This window comes from Ambystoma mexicanum, chromosome 5p (genome assembly GCF_040938575.1).
Source record: "Ambystoma mexicanum isolate Mex_15411 chromosome 5p, UKY_AmexF1_1, whole genome shotgun sequence".
Taxonomy (NCBI): Eukaryota; Metazoa; Chordata; class Amphibia; order Caudata; family Ambystomatidae; genus Ambystoma; species Ambystoma mexicanum.
In genome coordinates this window covers 949,920,411-949,940,381 of record NC_090930.1, presented here as the reverse complement: position 1 = coordinate 949,940,381, position 19,971 = coordinate 949,920,411, and the positions used below count along the sequence as shown (strand labels likewise).

Below are 19,971 nucleotides of genomic sequence, written 5' to 3'. Positions count from 1 at the left end.
CAGGATTGATTGAAAGAATTAATGGTTTGTTGAAACAACAGTTGCAAAAGACTGGGAGTGGTAAGTTGAAAGGGTGGCATGAACGCATTTTGAATGCAGTGCAAGTGTTAAATAACAGACCAATTGCAAATGGTGAAACTCTATTAATGTGAATGTTAATGCCAGCTTTACAATTGAAACCAAACAAGGCATTTGAAACGTTGATATAATGGGAAATGTTACCTGGGGCTCTAGCTCCTTATCGAGCAACACCAGAGTCCGCAATGATGGATTTGCATGCTATGGAGGAGATCAGACCTAAACCAAGAGGCATCAGTGTTATTGACACTGGAATTGGAGTGCAGATTCCATCAGAACATATGGGATTGATTGCCCCTAGATTTGGATTAGCATTGAAAGGGATCCAGGTATTGGGAGGGATTGTGGATGCAGATTATCAGGTAGAAATAGAAGTAATTCTGATCAATGGTGGAGAGAAAATGTTACCCATTCATAAAGGGGATCGAGTGGCTTTACTGATTATTGTCCATGTAAAATTATCCATGATAAAAAAAGAAGAGCCCCCACAGTGGTAACTACATTTGGAGACAAAGGTTTTGGCTTATCAAACAAAATGGTTCTGGGGGCAACGGTTTGGTTTGAAAAACCTAGTGGTCCGCCGGTTCCAGCAGATCTAATTGCAGCAGGAAAGGATCAGGTTGTTCTAGTAATAGAACCGGGAAAGAGGAAATGGAACCACATTCCCGCTAACACATTTTATTTACGCGGGTGATGTACTTCACTGATATCTTGTTTTTTCTGTACTTTGTTTTTTTTACTCCAGACCCTGTGAATGGTGTGTGCACTTGTAGATTTGTGTGAAGTCCATTAGAGAGGGTCCGGGGACATGCGGAAAGATGTGGCGAATGTCTCCATTGTACAACCAACTCCAATGATCTGGATGAAGACTAACGGCTTTGATGTTACCACGTTGCCTGACACCGATTCGACAACAGTGTACCGTGGTTTTGTGAGGAAACATCATGAACGTGGCCGTGATGTTTTGCCCTCTTCCGCGACATCCATGTCTTTTATGCAGCATGGCTATGCTGCGATTGTCAAGCAACCTGAGAATATGTGGGATTTTCTAGCCCGTCGAGTTTTGGCCATCTCACGCTTTCGCCTGGCCGATGTTCATGATGCTTCGAACTTGATTTCAACATGTCTTGTGACCGTACCAATGCCGGCACTTGTGCTGCAACATGTTTTCGGAGTGCTGCATAATGATTCTCTGATTGAGGACTCAGATGCAAGGAGTTCTTTTTCCATTTATGAGTACTGCAAATTTTGTCTGACACTGATCCCAAGAGGAGGAATATGACGCAAATTGTTACCTATGACATTGCTCCAGTCGATGTGTGTTTTATTATGCCCTGTGATCCTCGGCATGTTGGCAGACGCCAGCAATTGCGCTTGGTGAATGAGATGACCAAGACTGTTTTTGAGAAGCATTTATGTGCGCGTTCTAGAAGCGCGTGCACCAATGTCTCTCATTCATTGTCGTGTAATTTTACTGATGTGGCCGCCAGCCTTCTTCGACATGTGAAACTTCCAACAGGTTGGCTATTCTCCTGTGGTAACTTTACCTACACCTACATTCCTGCAAATATTTCTGGTGGACCTTGTGCTTTGACTCGGCTCGGTTTGATGATGTTTTCTTTAAAGTCTGCGATTCATCGAGCTACTTGTTCCGTTCATCATATCGGCTTATCACCAGATTGTGATTCTAATCTGCATTTTTATCTGAACCTGAGGTTTTGACACTTGCATTTTCTTTGGTAGGTGTGTGGGGGTTGGCTGGTGGTGGTTAAAATTCTTTAATTAGATTGGCTTGTGTAGTGGTTAAGGCGCTTAATCAAACCTCTCAAGCTTTGACAGAGCTGCTTTTGGAAAGCAGACATTTTAGAAAGGCTATTTTGCAAAATAGGGCTGCTGTGGATTATTTGTTTTTGAAGCATAATTAAGGTTGCAATGCTCTTGAGGGGATTTGCTGTTTTGATTTAAATGGCCATTCCCGTTCTATTGAGCAGCATATTAATAATTAAAATGACCTGATTTCCCGGGTAACTCAAGATCAGAGTGGGAGCTGGTGGGATCAATTGTTTTCATGGATTCCTGAAGCATTGGTTGTGTTTTTGTATATATTTTTGTTGTGTTATTTTATATGATTTGTTGTTGTGTTTCATGTATTCCCAATTTCGTTGGGCTGTATCGTCAGTTTCCGAAACTGTCCTTTGTTTCATTGGGATATGTTAGTTGATTGTCCAAGTGGTGGATTGTAGTGCGTGTGTGAAAAATGAGCTAAATAACATGGCACCTGTGTGCTGACATTTTGGACATTAACTCCAAACCGCAATGAAAGTCTACAGTTAGGAGGCAGACATGATTTCTGCAGTGGTTGCAATATTTTAGTGTGAAGTAGATAAATTCACTGTGTAGGATAGTTTTCGCATTGATCACTCAAGGACAAGCCGAGAAGGCAGTCAGAGATGTGCAGGTGCATTGATAAGGGGTGCTGGGAATGAGAGCACGGGAGACAAGCTGGGGTTTTCCACTGTCTGGATTTTTCCACTCTTGCCTCCAATACTTGCTGTCTGTGCTTTGGCCGGGGCAGTCGGTAACTTATGAGGGCCAAAGGTTTGTCCCCCTTAAGAAGAGAGATATCCCAATGAGGAGACAGAGAATTGGCACCCTGGGTAATAAAGTCTTGCTGAGAGGGAGGACGGACGGCTCCAGACCCCGTTAGTTAATGAAATATCTCTCTGCCTACCTGCCTTGGGACTGGGTGGTGTTGCAGTGGCTGAGACGAAGCTTTGTCCTACGACTGCCCTAACAGTGATTTATACTTTTTGTATTTGTCCTTGTCCATGTATCTATGTATAACTAGTTGCATTTATTTCATAGCGTTATGCATGTTTATCGAATATGAATAAAGGGCCTGTAAAGAGACAATTATTTGCGAATTACTGGTCTAAGTGTACGTTATTGCCTTTCTGAGTCCAAGAACATTTAGTCTGTGTAATAGGGTGAGTAATTCTGAGGTCTTTACACGTGTCAGAAAAGCAAAAAACCGACCCAACTGCATCCGGAGAATGCATGGATGGTGGTCAAGAGTGTGAGAAAGATAGAAAAGGACATTAGGCATCTGTGTGTATGATTCCACTCTGGTTTGCACAGAAACAGGTGCACCACGCAATAACATAAAAGGGTTCTATGTCATTCCATCGGCAGGTTTTTATTTGCTTGATTGTTTAAAAAGATTATTTGGGGGCTTCCCCAGTCCCCAACTTCCCAGTTTTTTACTACCCATTTCCCCTCCCCCTATCTCTTAAATCCCTTTATACTCCCCTCGCCACATTTTTCGAATCATTTTTTGCCCAAAAAAACATACAGCGAAAATCTCAACGAAAAAAAACCTTGGCGATGAATGAACGCCATATCCATAAAAAGGTACATGTGTGCCAGTGGCCAATGGAGTGGGGTGAAATTTCCTGAGACATATTTTATGGTTAATTGTGAAATATATTTAAGAATTATTGATGACAATGGAAATTGCAGAAAGCCTTGTGTTGGGACTCGGGTGTAAAGGTACAACACCGATCACCCAGACATACAGACCTGTCTACCAACCATGAACCTCCACACCCGAGCTCACCTCCTGCGCCAAGTCCCTTGGGTTCCACATCGACAAACATCTCTTCTTCAAGACACACATAGCTAAGAAAACTGAAACAGCTTGGCATCAGCTCTCCCTCCTGCAGAAAGTCAAGCCCTTGCTCCTTCCAGACATCTTTAGATCCACTGTTCAAACACTGATCCTATCCCACCTGGATGGTGGCAATGCCCTCCTCGAGGGCCTCACGTCGGACTCCCTTGTTCCCCTGAGAAGTGTCCTACATGCAGAGACGTTTTTATGGGAGCGCAAAAGGGACACTCTCCCAGGACCCCCACCTTGGAAGGGGGCCCCAAGGGCTGCCTGATCTAAAGAAGTAAGGTGACATTGTTCACCAGACCTAAATAGCACGTGTCAGGATATTTTATGGCATGCTGCTTAGGTTCTAAGCCCATTGCCTGTCTTTTTTGACAAGTACATTCTGCCTTGATCAATTCATCCTGTAAGGCCTTCTGTGTTCACTGTGGTATACATAGTTTGTGTGTTCCTAACGACACAACTCTGTGGCATTCTTGTCTTCCTGTGGGAATAATGTTTATCATGCGCAATAGCTAAAGTTGAAATGCATATTGATAATCTGAATGCCACAATCGTTTAGAAGTTATCTCAGTGTATCAAGCACTCATTGCAGAGATATGTGTTCATATGCAAGATTAGAATAGCACATTCCAGCAAAGCTGGCTGAGCCTTTCCTATGTTTGACGCTTATAAACCTACCTGCATACGTACTTGGTTTTACAGCACAACAGGTGCTATTATCAACAATGTACTTGCAACAGATAGCGGTTGCTAAAAAAACGAACATATCATCTGTATGGTGATGGTCTAGAAATGAGTTTGTTCAGGTTCAGATGGAGTGTTGTAAAACCTAGGCAACTTATCCAACGATGAACATAAACTGTTAGTCCATGAGGTGAATAAGTATCCAAATTCAAGAGTGTGAAACAAAAGCGTTCATGATTGTATCCTGGCTTTGTCAGCAGATGATACAGTGATCCTGGTCAAATCATCTAATATCTTTTACATTAAGGTGCTGTCTTATGTGAGGTTTGCCTTCTTGCATGCAGTGGCATTGTTTAGCCCATTACTTGATATTTCTTCTTATGTAGGCCATTTGACTGGAAGGGGTGGTAGACAGAAGACAGCAGACCAGATGTTGCAGGCCTCGGGCAAGCATATTTTAAGGTGTGCTCGTTTGACACAAAAAACGGTTTTCTTTTTTGTGAAAGTCAAAGTTTTTTATGCACGTTTATAAATGACAATGTCACAAGCCATTGTATTGGAAGTATTTAAAGATTTAAAATACAAATGAAAAACCCAGATTAAATGTGTTAAATCACATCGATTGATATCCTGGTACTTGTATACTTCCCTTTATGATGGAGAGAATGAAGCTAGAATCATTCCCATTTTGCGCAACACCCTTCTATAATATTTTGTTTTTTATAAATGGTCATGCTTGGTAATGTGATTTGTGTACTTTCCAAGTTCGTTTTATAAAATGAGATTGTTTTAGTTCATGATAAGAACTGGAAAAGAAAGTGTTAAAATGCAGAAATGGCAGAGTTGGCACAAATCCACTCCTTAACCAATGTGGGATCCTTGGCATCTAATTTAATCTTGTATTGCCTAACCTCTCAAGATTACCAGTCCCTAAACCTTTCAAAATTGTCAGCCCTTCAGAGTGATTTCCTTTGCAGGGTATGATCTTTATAAAAGTCTCACTCATAGGTTCACAAGCTATAGTGTTCCTTCCACTATAATAGTGAGCACTGATATATTGCACACCACACCACTTGTTCCTTTGATCTCTAATGGCAACACTATTTGAAAACCATATTCCACTTCTTATCTCAGTCTGTCTGGACAGACATCTTCCTGGTAGCTTCTAATCTGCATCCACTATCCATGCCATGGCATGTGTAGATTTCTCATTCCTTCCAATTGGTCTCCTTCATCCAAGCTTGAGCACTTTTGCATTTCTCCTTCCTTCCAATTGGTCTCCTCCATCCAAGCTTCAGCACTTTTGCATTCTGTGAGGCAGCAAATGTGAGTTCTCTGCTATGTGATTTGGCATTTATATAGTTCTCTATATAGCGCTCCATCTACTCTATATAGCGCTCTATCTATTCTGGGTTACATGTACCTTTTACATACGGTCCTGCATTAATACTACAGGCTCCATACCTTCCTGGATGCTATTAATAAAAAGTATCCTGTATCTATACTAGAACAGAAGTAACCTCTTCATAGACTGCTAATGTTGGGCTTCAAGTGCTACTTGTTTCTTATTCTGATTAGAGCAAGAATGAAGAGGGTAAGGGGACTTAAAGAGAGTAAACCTGCTTATTTTGAATGCTGCAAGGCAGCATATCAACCTATAGGTTGTAATCAGGACAAGGGGTGGACGGTGTACGCAGAAACAACCACATCACCCAGGCCCTCATCAACCTTCACTGGCTCCCACTGCACGCACAAATCACCTTCAGGTATTTCTGCATCATCTATAAGACAGTCGTCCTCAAGTCACCCTGCTACCTCAGAGAGAAAAACAGCATCTCCGGCGGACAGCACACCACCAGAAGCCAGGGCATGTGTAGACTTGAAATCCGCCACTGTGCAAAGGAAAGGACCAGAAAACAAGCCTTCTCTGCCTATGCCCCAAGACTATGAAACCTCCTCCCCGTCAGCATCAGACTCGCCCCCACGCTCCTACAATTGAGAAAAGAACTCAGGACCCAACGCTTCAAGGAGTATTTGCTCCTCAACACCTAGGCCATCATGTCGCCCCCCCCCACTCCACCTGACTTGCTAGATGCCGTCTGCGCCTCTCCTCCCCGCCACCCTGTACAGCTGTACCCCTCCTCTGTGCCCTCTGTATCCTACCCCCGCTGTATATCTGTTCTCTTGTTAGCTCTGAAAAGCACTCCCTTGTGTATCTGTATTGGTGTAGACCTCTGCAAAGCTCTCTGTTGCTTCTCGAAGCTAGGTCCACGCTCAATAAATACCATAATAATAATAATAATAATAATAATCATTGTAAAGCACATTTAGCCAGGATTGAATCATGTGACCAGTTACCAGCCAATGAAAGTGAAGAGCTCAGTCAGCAGTTTGTTAGGCGGGTTGCGAAATATCACATGTACACGGTAAATGGGGTGATTTGACGCCAACTTTCACATTCTGTGACCTGATATTATACAGATTCTCGTAATATCAATATGTTTGTCGCATTTGGCAGGAGAGATAGAGGTACACACCCCCACCTCTATGGAAAAAATGCTATAGTGTTGGAACTCTCCTTCGTACAAATGCGCCAACTTAAGTCACACAGTATCTTCAAGATTGAGTTTTATTTACATGTGCCCTTCTGGTAACACTTGTTTCGGCAACACTGAAGTGCCTTTTTCAAACCAGGGCTGTTTACTTGTTATGCGTAATGAATGAATTGCAGTCTGTTCGAGTACGTAGTAACCGGGTTAAATCCCGTTCAAATCTGGGCTCCTATGCCTCACGTATCGCGAATATCACTCTTTCAAATTCTGACTCTATTAGCTAGGGCCCAAGGCAGTGGTAGAAAGTGTCTTACCAAGATTAGCAAGTCAAGGGCGAGATACAAAAACGGAATCCCTGACATCTCGAGAGCCTGGCAGGGCAAGGCCGGCAAGTGCGCCCTTCCCCCGTAGCCCATGGCTTTCTCTAAACAACGCTTTTCAATCAAACCCCTCCACCGCTTTCAAGGAACGTTCACTGTAGCAGTAACCAGCATGGACGCATGCCTGCAGGCACCAGGAGATGCTGTCAGTGCAGATGTGTCTTATTGCACGTCTGATGAATGAGAAAATCTGCGTTTTCTTAGAAAACCTGCGATTCACCGCCTGAACTGCAACCTGTCCAACTGGTTTGGGAATGAAGCACATTCACCTAACGCCTTCCATCCAGAACCTGCATGCTTCAGAGCATCTGAAAATGATATCATCAAAAAGCGCGTTGCTTAACAAAAGGCCCTAATGTGGCAGCTCATCCATAGTGGCTGACAGGGGTGACCGACACCGCCTGATTCCTCCACGTCGAGTGCAGTGAGACTGGCCATCCAGTAAGAGAAGGGGTCGGGGGAGTACAGGTATGTTACAAAAAAAGGCATGCGTGCATGCATGCATGCAAGGGATAATGTCTGTGTGGCTAGATTTGTGTGCAGGTGAATGTATGTGCTTCTGAATGTGCAAGTGTGTGTATCTGAGTGTGTGCGTGCGCATGTGTGTGTGTGTCTGCCTGCACCTGTGTGAGCAATCTGACAGAGGCGGGGCAGTGCCAGCAGGGGCGGCTGTGGCATCATGGCGATATCTTCTTAAAGTGACAATACTGCCATCATTAGGCAAACCAAGTGGCCACATGAAGACCCTGAAAGGGTGGCCTGGGTTGAGAAGCCGGCTGCTCAGCTTAGACTTTCTGCCACAGCACAGGGCTTAACATTCGGAACAGAGACATTAAGAAAGAACAGTGACAGAACATGAGATGTTCAGAGATCCTAAAAACTAGGGCTAACACAGTCACTTTGGATGCACTGAAAATAGGGCTTCCAGAAGCCTATCTTCCCCTCTTCTGCAAGGGACAGACTTTGGGGGTCAGCGGAAGCCCACGTGAAAAGGGAAGAGTGCTTGTCAAGAACAAGCCTTCCTTCCCTCTATGGCCTTACAGTGCTGTTTCAATTGCAGTGGGCATGGGGTCCCACTCATAGGGACACTCCCTCTACTTATTTTTGTACAAGTATTGGACATAAGTTAGCAAAGAGGAGCGCCCATGTTTCAGACTGCTGGGGCATTACATAGTCTCCAGGGCCAGGCCCGTCTTTGGTCACTTAGATAGTGTGTTTAGCATTTTCGACCGGACAAGCCAACCATAAACTACTTCAAAACATCCTAAAAATACAAGAATCACAATGTCACCACCACTCGTGGGCGTTCGAACTCACCTCGCCCTTCACTTGCTGCCGCAGCACTCACTTTCCTGGCACACCTGCTGCATTTAGTTCCAAAGTACATCAATCAAATACTTTAGCTCAGTGGGCTGGTGCCTGTTGCAGTGACCTGGGAGTTAGCTGCACGTCCCGTGTTTGAATAACAGTAAGCTGAGCGCAGCCTTTCATGCACCCAAATATGATAAAATGAGGACCATTCTTTTGAGTAACAACAACCTTTATTTCAGTGACAAAATATGATCCTGTGTTTGTTGTGAGCTGTACATATTGTCAATATATAAATAGTATGCACAATCAGCTTTTACCATGGGAGCTTTGAAAAGGCTCCAGGATGCGACAGGCACTATGCAAGAAATCAACCAAACATGAAATGTTGTGATGTCCTCATTCGTTTTCTCCTGAGGACAGAAGTCCTCTGTGTTCATGGTTATTTCGTGGGCTGCGACCCGTGCATGTTTAGGGGTGGGGTTCGAGCCTTGCTGTGAAAGAATAAAGATGTGTTGCACCCCAGCTCGGTGTCGGTCCTCTTTCAGAGTGTAGAGAGTTGAATCCGACAGCAGAGCGTGAGGCGGTCCACGTTCGGGCATATTACAGTGGCGACGAGGCGGACGAGAAGTCCCGTCGGGCCTGCGCTCTCCGATCCGCCGCTTGTGGTGTGCCACCTGACACCACTGGGAGCCCCGGAGTTTCGGGTGCCTGGAGGCCTGCCAAGGTGGGTGGAGCGCAAAGGCTCCCCATCATCTGCCCTCCGGCGTGAGCGCCGCAAGAGCGTGTCATCCGGCGGCAGTAATCGCCGACGGCAACGTCTGGGAGGCCCAGTCCACACACGCTCCAGACACCAGCGGGTGGAGCGGAGACTCCCCGTTTTGCATTTCCCGGGCGGGAGAGGAGCACTGGCCTCCCGCCAACGGCAACACGTGCAGACGAGCACGCGCAGACGAGCGGTGGAGGCGCGAACCTCCCGCTCCATCAAAACACGTCAAAGGGGTAAGAACATAGCCCCTCTCCTCTCCACCACAAGTTGGAACAAGCACGCCAGAGACTTGCAACCCATTTGCAGCGCCCCCCTGCTGGCACCAAGGCCCCACCGCGCTAGGCAAAGGGAACAACCATTCAGGTCAGCTAAAATAACACGTGTGAACTGCTTCTCATGAGCAATTCAGAAGAAGACTCACTTACCATTCCAGTGACGCCAGTCAGCACCGGCCACAGGAGAATGACGGACAGCCTTTTAACCCAGCTGCTAGCCAATTTCGACCTCACTGACACAGGCACCCTTGGGTCATGGCGCCACAAACCACACGATGAACCAACAGAAAGAAGGCACGACAGGAGAGAATGGAGGGAGAACAAGACCCCACTTCCCAAGGCAAGAAGAAGACCACGAAGGTACATAAGGTGCCTCATCGAACAGTCACAGTCTGACAGCCTGTCAAGTGCATCATCCGATGAAAAAGCACACCAACTAGAAAGACACCAGGAAACGCCAAGAAAGAAGGGATACCTATACGCCCTAGGAAACAGCACAGCAAAAGAACATAGCCCAATACTCCGAATACAAGTAAATCAGACAGCAGCAGAATTTCTAATTGACACGGGGGCAACCGTAAATGTGATCAGTGAAGAGGTCTATGAAAATATACCAAATGCCCCCCGCCTGCAACCAGCTCGAACGCTCATCTTTCCATATGGATCAAAAACCCCGCTGGCATGCAAACGATTCTTCATGGCATTGTGTCGATACAAGGAACACGAAAAGAAGATCCCCATGCACGTTCTGGAGGCAGCCACTGAGAGCGGATGCATACTGAGTTACCAAGCAGCAATAGAAATGGGACTAATCCACATACTGTACCGCCTCATGGTACACAAATATCTAGACCCCACGGCAAGCATAGACCAAGTTTTCCCATCACTGTTCAAAGGCCTCGGAAAATTAAAGGACAGGCAGATAGAACTCCACATTGACACCAATGTCCCACCCATAGCCCAACACTACCGAGGAATACCCATCAATATTAAAAAACAAGTGGAAAATGAACTGACTAAGCTGCTGGAGGCAGACATCATTGAGCCGGTGTAAGGGCCCACCCCATGGGTCTCTCCAATTGTACCCATGCCCAAAAAGGACTCCCAAGACATCTGAATATGTGTGGACATGAGAAGGCCAAATGAGGCCATATTAAGGGAACGCCACCAAGCCCCTAGAATAACCGACATGGTACACCTGTTGAATGGGGCAACCGTGTTCTCAAAACTGGACCTCAACAAAGGGTACCACCAGTTGGAACTCTGCAAAAGCTCCCGATATATAACCACCTTCGCCACCCATCTAGGACTCTTCCGCTACAAGCGGTTAAGTTTTGGTGTGTCATCCGCAGCCTAAATCTTTCAGTCTGAAATTCATAACGTCATCAAGCATGTGCCCAACTGCTTGAACTACAGCGACGACATCCTGGTTTTCAGGCAAAACCAAGAGCAACATGATGACATGCTAATGAGAGTGTGCATGGCTTTGGAAGAGGCACGGCTCACACTAAACAAAGACAAGTTGGAATTTCGCAAGAAAACACTCCGCTTCTTCGGTCACATATTCTCTGAGAAGGGAATGACACCCGACCCGGAGAAGGTCAGCGCACTCCGAGAAGCCAAGCCACCTGCCACCACATCAGACCTCAGGTCATTCTTGGCTCTTGCAAGTTACTGCACCAGATACATAAAGGACTTCGCCTCCATCAGCGAACCCTTCCGAGCGCTCACCAAGCTCAACACCGACTTCACATGGACACCACAGTGCCAAGAAGCGTTTCAAGCAATCAAAGACCGCATCTCTGACGCCCGGAACATGGCATATTTTGACCCCAAAAGAACAACAGAACTCATCACCGACGCCAGTCCAGTCGGTCTAGGCGCCATCTTGACACAACTGGATGACCGAGAAGAAAGCAGAAAACACATAGTGTCCTATGCCAGTCGAAGCCTCTCCAAAACCGAACAAGCCTACTCCCAGGCTGAGAAGGAGGGTCTGGCTGTAGTTTGGGCCTGCAAACATTTTCATTTGTTCCTATATGGGAAACCTTTTGTAGTCGTAACGGACCATCAAGCCCTCGTCTTCATCTTTGGCAACCCTCAGGCAAAAATGCCACCACGAATAGCTCGATGGGCTCTCCGACTACAAGACTATCAGTTCTCCATCACCCACAGACCGGGAAAGGAGCAGAACCCCGCCGACTTCCTCTCTAGACATCCGAAAGACGAGTGTGGGCCAGAACCATCCATAGCTGACCAGTACATACGTTATGTCATCCACAGCAACACGCCACAAGGACTAGACATGGATCACATAACCCGTGAGTCAAACACGGACCAAGGGATACAAACCATCCTCCGATGCTTAGAAACGGGGCGAAGGAAGCATGCAAAACAAATTCGAGAGACCATGAACGAAGACATCAAGCAGGACATCACCTGTTTCTTAGCCGTGAAGGAAGAACTTGCAAAATCAGATGAAGGTATGCTGCTCAAAGGAACAAAGCTCGTGATACCACGCAGCCTGCGCCAGAAGGTACTAGAACTCGCCCACGAAGGACACCGAGGGATCGTATCCACCAAAAGGATGCTGAGGCAGAAGCTATGGTTCCCTCAACTAGACACTGCAGTAGAGGAACTACTACGAGACTGCCCCACCTGTGCACTCGTAAAGCCACACACCTTCCCAGAACCCCTAAACATGACTGCACTGCCCGAGGGGACATGGGAAGAGATAGCAGTGGATCATTTCGGGCCCATGGAGGGAGGAGAATACATTCTGGTGGCCGTCGATGAATATTCAAGATACCCTGATCTACAGATAGTGCCGTCGACATCAGCCCATCACACCATACCAGCCCTGGATCGAATGTTTGCAATCTACGGAGTACCCAAGGTAGTGAAGTCCGACAATGGACCCTCCTTCACCGGACAGGACTTCCAAAGATTCGCCGAATACATGGGTTTCAGGCACAGGAAGGTGACACCCCTTTGGCCCCAGGCCAATGGAACAGTCGAGCGTTTCATGAGCAACATCAAACGAACCACCCAAATTGCTCGCATTACGGGAGAACCTGTTGAGAAGCTATCATACCAACTCATGCGAGACTACAGAAATACGCCACACAGCACCACCGGGAAAACACCCTCAGAGGTGATGTTCGGGCGAACGATAAGAACACGCATACCCCATGTGGCCGTTGAGGAAGATCAATATGAAAGAGACGCAGAAATGAGGGAAAAGGACAAATGCATGAAGGAGAACATGAAAGGAGCTGCGGATACCACACGACGAGCCAAGACAAATGATCTGGCGCCAGGAGACATGGTGGTAGTCCGCCAGCCCCAACACCGGAAGAATATAGCACCATTCAACGAGACCCTCTCCTCATCGTCCACAAGAAAGGGTCACTCATCACTGCAGAAGGAGACCGCAAGTCCATAACGGGAAACTCATCTCACTTCAGGCGGGTGTCGAGGGCCCCAATGCTCGAGGACGCACATCTGAGTGATGAACTCACTACATGGGACGCTCCATATGAAGGAGACCGAGAAGACTCGGAAGGAGACCAGTCGGCCCGAATCGAGCGTCTACCAACGAGAACGAGAAAAAAAAACCATTGCCTCATTGAGGAAATGAACTGAGCCGGAATTAATGTTTAGTGACGGGAGCGTGTGATGTCCTCATTTGTTTTCTCCTGAGGACAGAAGTCCTCTGTTTGTGTTCATGGTTATTTCGCGGGCTGCGACCCGCGCATGTTTAGGGGCGGGGTTACTGCCCGAAAGGCAGTTCGAGCTTTGCTGTGAAAGAATAAAGATGTGTTGCACCCCAGCTCGGTGTCGGTCCTCTTTCAGAGTGTAGAGAGTTGAATCCGACAGCAGAGCGTGAGGCGGTCCACGTTCGGGCATATTACAAATGTGTCCTCCTTCGACCACTGTTTCCCCTCTGCCCGCCTCCTCTTTGCCCCCTTATATTTCCACTGAACATGTTGAAGCTTCTCGAGGCAGTGCAACACCATTCAAGAAGCTCCTGCTTCAGACACGCTTTGCGATCTGTTCTTGATTTCTACTTCCCTTAGTGGGAGGGGTCTGGCATTTTTCTGGCCTTTAGCAGATCTTTGTGCCTTCTCCTGGATACCATCATGTACGGCTGTCTCGGCTATTTCATGATTTGCATTTTAATTAGAATATTTTCCTTTTAGCAAGCTTTCTGTGCATGGCGTTTGACTGAACGCCGCTTTGTTCATTTTAGTTGCTCTGTTTTGATTCATTTACATTTGTTCCTTGTACACGCCGCTTCCTGGCTGGTAGGTGCCTGGCTTCCTGCTTTTGACACGCTTTGCGAGCTGTTCTTGATTTCTACTGCCCTGAGTGGGAGGGATCTGGCTAGTGCGATAGAATGTGCATTCAAAATGAATGGGGGCTTGTATCGGAGACGCAATGGATGGGCGCAGTGGACAAGGGCCTTGCACGCCAAAGTCGCGCCTAAGTCAAGCCTGTCTGTGCTCGTCCGTGCACAGAGGCGGCCCTGGGTCCTTGTACAGACCGGGCACTGGGCTCCTCCCACGACTGATGCCTCTCCCATTAGTATGTCCAGCACTATTTCCTGTTTAGATTTGCTGAATATAGCTCCAAAAATACTATTTTACCAGGGTTCAGTACGACTTCGCTGAGTACAACACATACATATGGAGCTGCGTGTCCCTCCGTGGCTTGGTTTTTACTTAATGCATGTTCCTTGGTAGCCCATGCCCAGGATTGTTATAATCTTATAGGTGACCATAAACCAGACATGCTTTTTATTTCCGAAACTTGGCTCTGTGAATATTCAGACCCTTCTGTCATTCAAGCTTTGCCTCAGGGCTATGGTATTTTTACGTTGCAACCACATATCCACCTATCCGGGGCACGGGGGGAATTGCAGTGATTTTTAACACCTCTTTTAAAATGACTCCTATACTAACTGAACATAATATCAAAATGGAATCCCTACTGGTTCGCATTCAAACTTCTGCAACTACTACTATGTGTGCTTTACTGGTCTATCGCCCTCCTGGGCTTAACCAGTCTTTCAGCTTTGACTGCCCAGTCTTTACATATGAACTCCAGCAGAAATATTGAAATCTGCTTGTCGCTGGTGACTTCAATCTTCCAGCTAATAAGCTCAGTGAGCATGTGCTATCTCGTTTTCTGGCATCTGTGCTGGACTTGGGTCTATCTCAACAGGTTATTTACCTGACTCACCAGCTGGGTAATACTCTTGACTTTATCTTTGCCTCAGTGTCTGCTATTTCTCTCTTTCCGGCACTCCTCACTAATCTGGTCTCACCATTATGTTGTACCATTCTCAGTCCGTTTAAAGGTCTCCTCTCCATCGAGACCTGGACAGCCAACTTGGAAATGAAGCTGGCATACTGCCTCTCGTCAGGATTTAAGAAACCCACATTGCCACTCACTGTGCTCTGATTGACTCCTGTACTTTAAATACATTGCCTTTTGCATTTACTTATGCAGCCAAATTCATTGCTCCTTTCAAGCATTGTATATCAAAAAAACACCCGTCAGAACCTTGGTTCACTCATGAACTTAAATCCCTTATGCTCTTTCGTAGGCAGGATGAAAGGAAATGGAGTAGTGGTTATAGGACAGCTGACAAAGTTCTCTTTTGTCAAGCCACAGTTAAATATCAGAAGGCCATCCTCTCTGCTAAGCAATATTTCTTTAGCAAGAAGGTAGAAAGTGCTATTAATCACCCTAAAGCCAGGGCTGGACTGGGAACCAAAAGAGGCCCTGGATTTTTTTTTCAAAGTGGCCCCATATTTCTTCGAAGGAGCGTACATAGCACGCGTGCCCAACCCTTCTATGAGGGGATTGCGAGTATCCCCCCAAGAAGATTTTAAATAAAATTAGTCCAAATTAGTACATTTAAACCATGTTATAATCATATATGGATTTTAAAAATTCATGTTTTAAGTAAGTTCATGACATATATACAGCTTTGGACAGTTTCATTGTTTAAGTTTGGGCTGTTGAGCAAAGGATGACTTTCCGATGTGCCAGGCCCGCAGGAAAGACTGTTTTTTCAGGAACACAGCTCCCTTACGGTCACTTCCTCCCTTTTGCAAACTTAGAGAGACACTGAAACCCACATAATCCAATGTACATTTGAATACCGCGCTCAATGTCCTTTGCGATCATGATGATGCAACATTTTCAGCCCTCTTGTTCTCTATATGCTTGGTCATACTGTACACACTGCTTCAATCATCACAAGCCAAGCCTCCACTTCCATACCAACAACCACCCAGCCATCCCCAGCTCTAATGTCCCTCTCTAACCACACATGACATCAGACAGCCCACAGGTGACGTAGCCAGGCCTAAATGCGCCTATATCCTGACCTGCAACCCCCTCCTACTTCAGCACGAGGTTTGCTGTAGTGCTCTACTGCAGCAATACACCCCTGTCCTTCTACCCCTGTGCACACACACACACAACTCAGCTGGTTGTGTTACAGCCCCATAACTACGGCACCACACACACCATCACAGACAGACATCCATATACACAAACACCAGCACCCTTCGCAGCACCCAGGTGTCCTTCAAGTAGGAACTCATTCAATCTACATCATGCCAGGAAAAGGCGTTATATGGATGTGTCACCGCCCTGGTGGGTACTAGCAGGCTAATGCACCACGTCTGGATGAGGTTTTCATGTCTCGCAACATGTAGTCGTATCCAGGGACGAGACCGCCACCCATTTCTGCTGTCAGAGATGCAACTACGGAAGAAAGCTTTGGATTGTAGACTAAATGCTGCCTGAGTTTCCAAGCACTATAAAACTGAAGGAACTATCCTGTCTGGCGGAGTTACTGGCTCGAAATGTAACTGCATTTGCTTTGGAAGTCGAGATCTCTTCAGACTCCTATCCCGTCTTGCGGCACTGATGTGCCTTGGACCTCAGGTTGATCGTTGCATGGACTTCAAGGAGCTATAGTCCTAAACTTGCAGACGGGGCCATAGGTGAGTGACTGACTGCCCTTGGGGGTAAGCAGAAGTTGCACACTAATTGTTGGCCACGCCATGTTGCTGCGCTTGGGTGACAAACCTTGCACGCTTCCTGCTTGCTGAAAGGGAACATTTCTAGCGGCTAAAATCTTCCATCTTCGAAAAAAACAAAAATATATCAGGATGTGTTTTGGATTCCCTCTGATCGACCCCGCCTCCACTGCACCGCAAGATAGGTAGTGAATTAAATGTAAGTGTTCATTGTCGCGCAATCTCCAACGAGCTGTGAAAAAAAGCAAAACATCTCCCCTGTGGAACCACACATAGGAATGAGCCCGGTGCTAATTATAAGCTCATCACTTCTCGTGTGCCCCACTTCTCTGCTGTAGCAGGAGGTCGAATGCGAGGGCAGGGGCAGTGTGGGTGCGAGACCTTCTTCAGAGCCTGTCAGGAGCAGGTGACGTCAGCAAGAGATTAATTGGTGCCAGAAGTAGCGAGGAGCACTACTACTGTGCGAACATGGGACAGAAGGTGGAAAAAAGAGACCAGGCCGCTTGATAATGTTAAAAGAAAGAAGTGGTAGGATTTTTCGCAAATAAGAAAACAAATCATATTCATTCTCCAGTCTGGTGCAAGGACAGCCTAGTATGTGCTCCAGCGGCAGAGTGCGGGCGCTTAGTGAAGAGGGTGACGGTCCCCCAGGGAGAAGGTCCCTGCTGCCTGCTACATGTCAGACACTGGAGGTCAAGTGCAGCTTATTACTGAGCTGCAATTGCAAGCATGCATCCCTTAATCCCATAATTATCCAGGCTTTGGGAGTCGGTTTTGTCTACGGCCCAATAACAGGGCTCTGGGGAATTATTTGAAGGCTGGCCAGGCAGCGGAGCAAGTTTACTTTACTGACAATCTCACACTGCACGTTGATCAGGGCACAAGTCAAGGGTACACGTGGGGGGACGGAGTCCACCCACTTTTTTCAGAGGGTGGACTCAGTCCCCCCCAGCTAAAATGAGAAACATTGAATGTCTTCTTTAAATTTATGAATTAAAGCCGAGGATCGAACTACAGTCGTCAGAGTAGTAGGCTGGACACTTCACCAGTGCACTATATAACTTGATGAAAAATAACAAATAACTAAAGGTAAAATGTCTCATTTCGGTACTGCAAGTCCCAGAAAAACATTCGTATTGCTCCACACATATGTTTTAACGTTTAAACACCATTAGAAGAAAAAATCCTCTCTGGGCTTCGTGTGTGTGTTGTTTTTATGAAAGGAATGCCATTTGTCCTGTGCAATTTGGCTGGTTTAATGAAATATGCATATTTAACATTGATGCTGCTATTTATGGCAAAACGTCACATTCCCTTCCATTTGTTGATGAGTCCCCCCACTTTAATTTTTAGGACTTGAGCCCTGACGTTGATGATATGTATCTCGAGTCGAGATACATATCATCAACGTGCAGTGTGAGTGTCTCCCTTCTTACCTGAGGCTGACAACAATCGATCGATCTTCTGGCTTGCCGACGCCGTTGCTGGGCTGCCTGCCTGCAGTGCCTGCTAATGTGTGCACTGCACTCTGTGCCGCAGGCTGGCCTGGGCTGCAGGCAGGGCACGTGTGGTTTCAATGGTGCCCCCAGCCGAGGAGGCCCTGCGCAGGGGCGGGCCCGGCCCAGCCCAGCTGCTGGGAAGGAAAGAAAAAAAACGGTGCCTCTGCAGGGCACGTGCCGTGCGGTTCCAATCTGGTGCCCAGCAGCCAGCCCAGGGGGCCCTGCGCAGGCGCGGGCCCAGCCCAGGCCCCAGATGCTGTGAAAAAAAAAATGACGGTGCCTGAGGCCAATCACCAGCACTGGCTCTGAAAACATCAACACACAACCTCTATCCTCGCTCTCTTCTCTCACTAACTAACCCACCCTTTCTTGCAGAGCAACGTGGGCGCCTGGCGACCATGCAAATTGGTAGCGGAATAAGTCAATTTAGCATAACACTCCTGGCTTTCCTCTTGACTTTACTTTTTTTTTAAGTTCTCGTTTTCTTTTCGCTCTTCTCCCGCACGCTTGTTACTGCCAGTGGTGGCAGCCAATTCATCGCAAACCACCCAGACGGAGCAGAGAGGACGCGATGCATGTGTAACACGACGCGATGTGTAACACATGTATCCTTCCGCATCCTTCCGCTCAAAAAGAGGCCCTACAGGCCAGAGGCCCACCGGGGGATGTCCCGGTGTCCCGGTGGGGCAGTCCAGCCCTGCCTAAAGCACTATTCGGGTTAGTCCAATCTCTGTCTTCGCCTGCTAAGTCACAATCTAGCATCCTCCATCACTGGATCTTTGTGATTCGTTGCCAACTTTTTTTGATAAAAAGATTGCTACCATTCGTAGTAATATCATCAGCACCTGAGCACATCTCTCTATATCCAATGGTCCCTGTAAAGATATCAGCTAGAGCGCGGTTTGGTCTACCTTTCCGACTTTCTCTTCTGTAGACATTCTGTCCGCCATCAATAGGCTTAAATCTGTATGTCCTCTGGATCCCATTCCCCTCTCTATTCTTAAAGATATCTCAGCTGATATTATTCCCTGGATCACAGTTGCAGTGATCAGCTCCTTTTCTTCAGGTCATATTCCCAATGAACTGAGACATGCGCTAGTTATCCCTCTTTTTTTAAAAAAAACTCTCTGGATCCTGCATTTCTGTCCAATTTCTGTCCTATTTCACTCCTCTCGTTCTCTATGAAATTGCTTGAATCTCTGGCCTCTCCTCTTCTGGGCTCCTTTCTGCAATCTTACCTTTTCTTTGATCCCTTTCGATCTGGATTTCGCCTCGTCAAGGGCACTGAATCTGTTCTTGCTTTGGTGGTGGATGACCTTGCTTGCCTGGTGAACCAGGGTAGTGTGGGGGTGCTGATCTTATTAGATCTTTAAGTGGAATTCAACACCGTGGACCACCCCATCCTGGTTGCCTGACTGTCTACTGCTGGCCTTTCTGGCCAGGTGCTTATCTGGTTTTCTTACTTCCTTTCTGGTCATACTCAATCTATCTTCCTCTCTCCTTTTTCCTCTAAACCTGTGTCTCTGTCTTGAAGAGTCCCTCAAGTCTCTTGTCATGTCCAATCGTTCACCTATTACTGTTCCTTGTTCTCCCACACATTCACCTAGTACTGTCCCCCGTTCCCACATGCACTCCCAACGGCAGCGACAGCGGCAGCGGCACAGCTGGAGGGGTTTCCCGGCTGGTGGACTA

The 19,971-nt window shown here is 46.8% G+C and overlaps 1 protein-coding gene across 1 annotated transcript; it reads left to right on the top strand.

The window, feature by feature from the left end:
- The first annotated feature begins 263 nt into the window (after positions 1-263).
- LOC138480604 (uncharacterized) lies at positions 264-575 on the top strand. Its single transcript, XM_069612308.1, has one exon. It carries the CDS (start codon positions 264-266, stop codon positions 573-575), a length of 312 nt encoding a protein of 103 aa, XP_069468409.1.
- Positions 576-19,971: the final 19,396 nt, after the last annotated feature.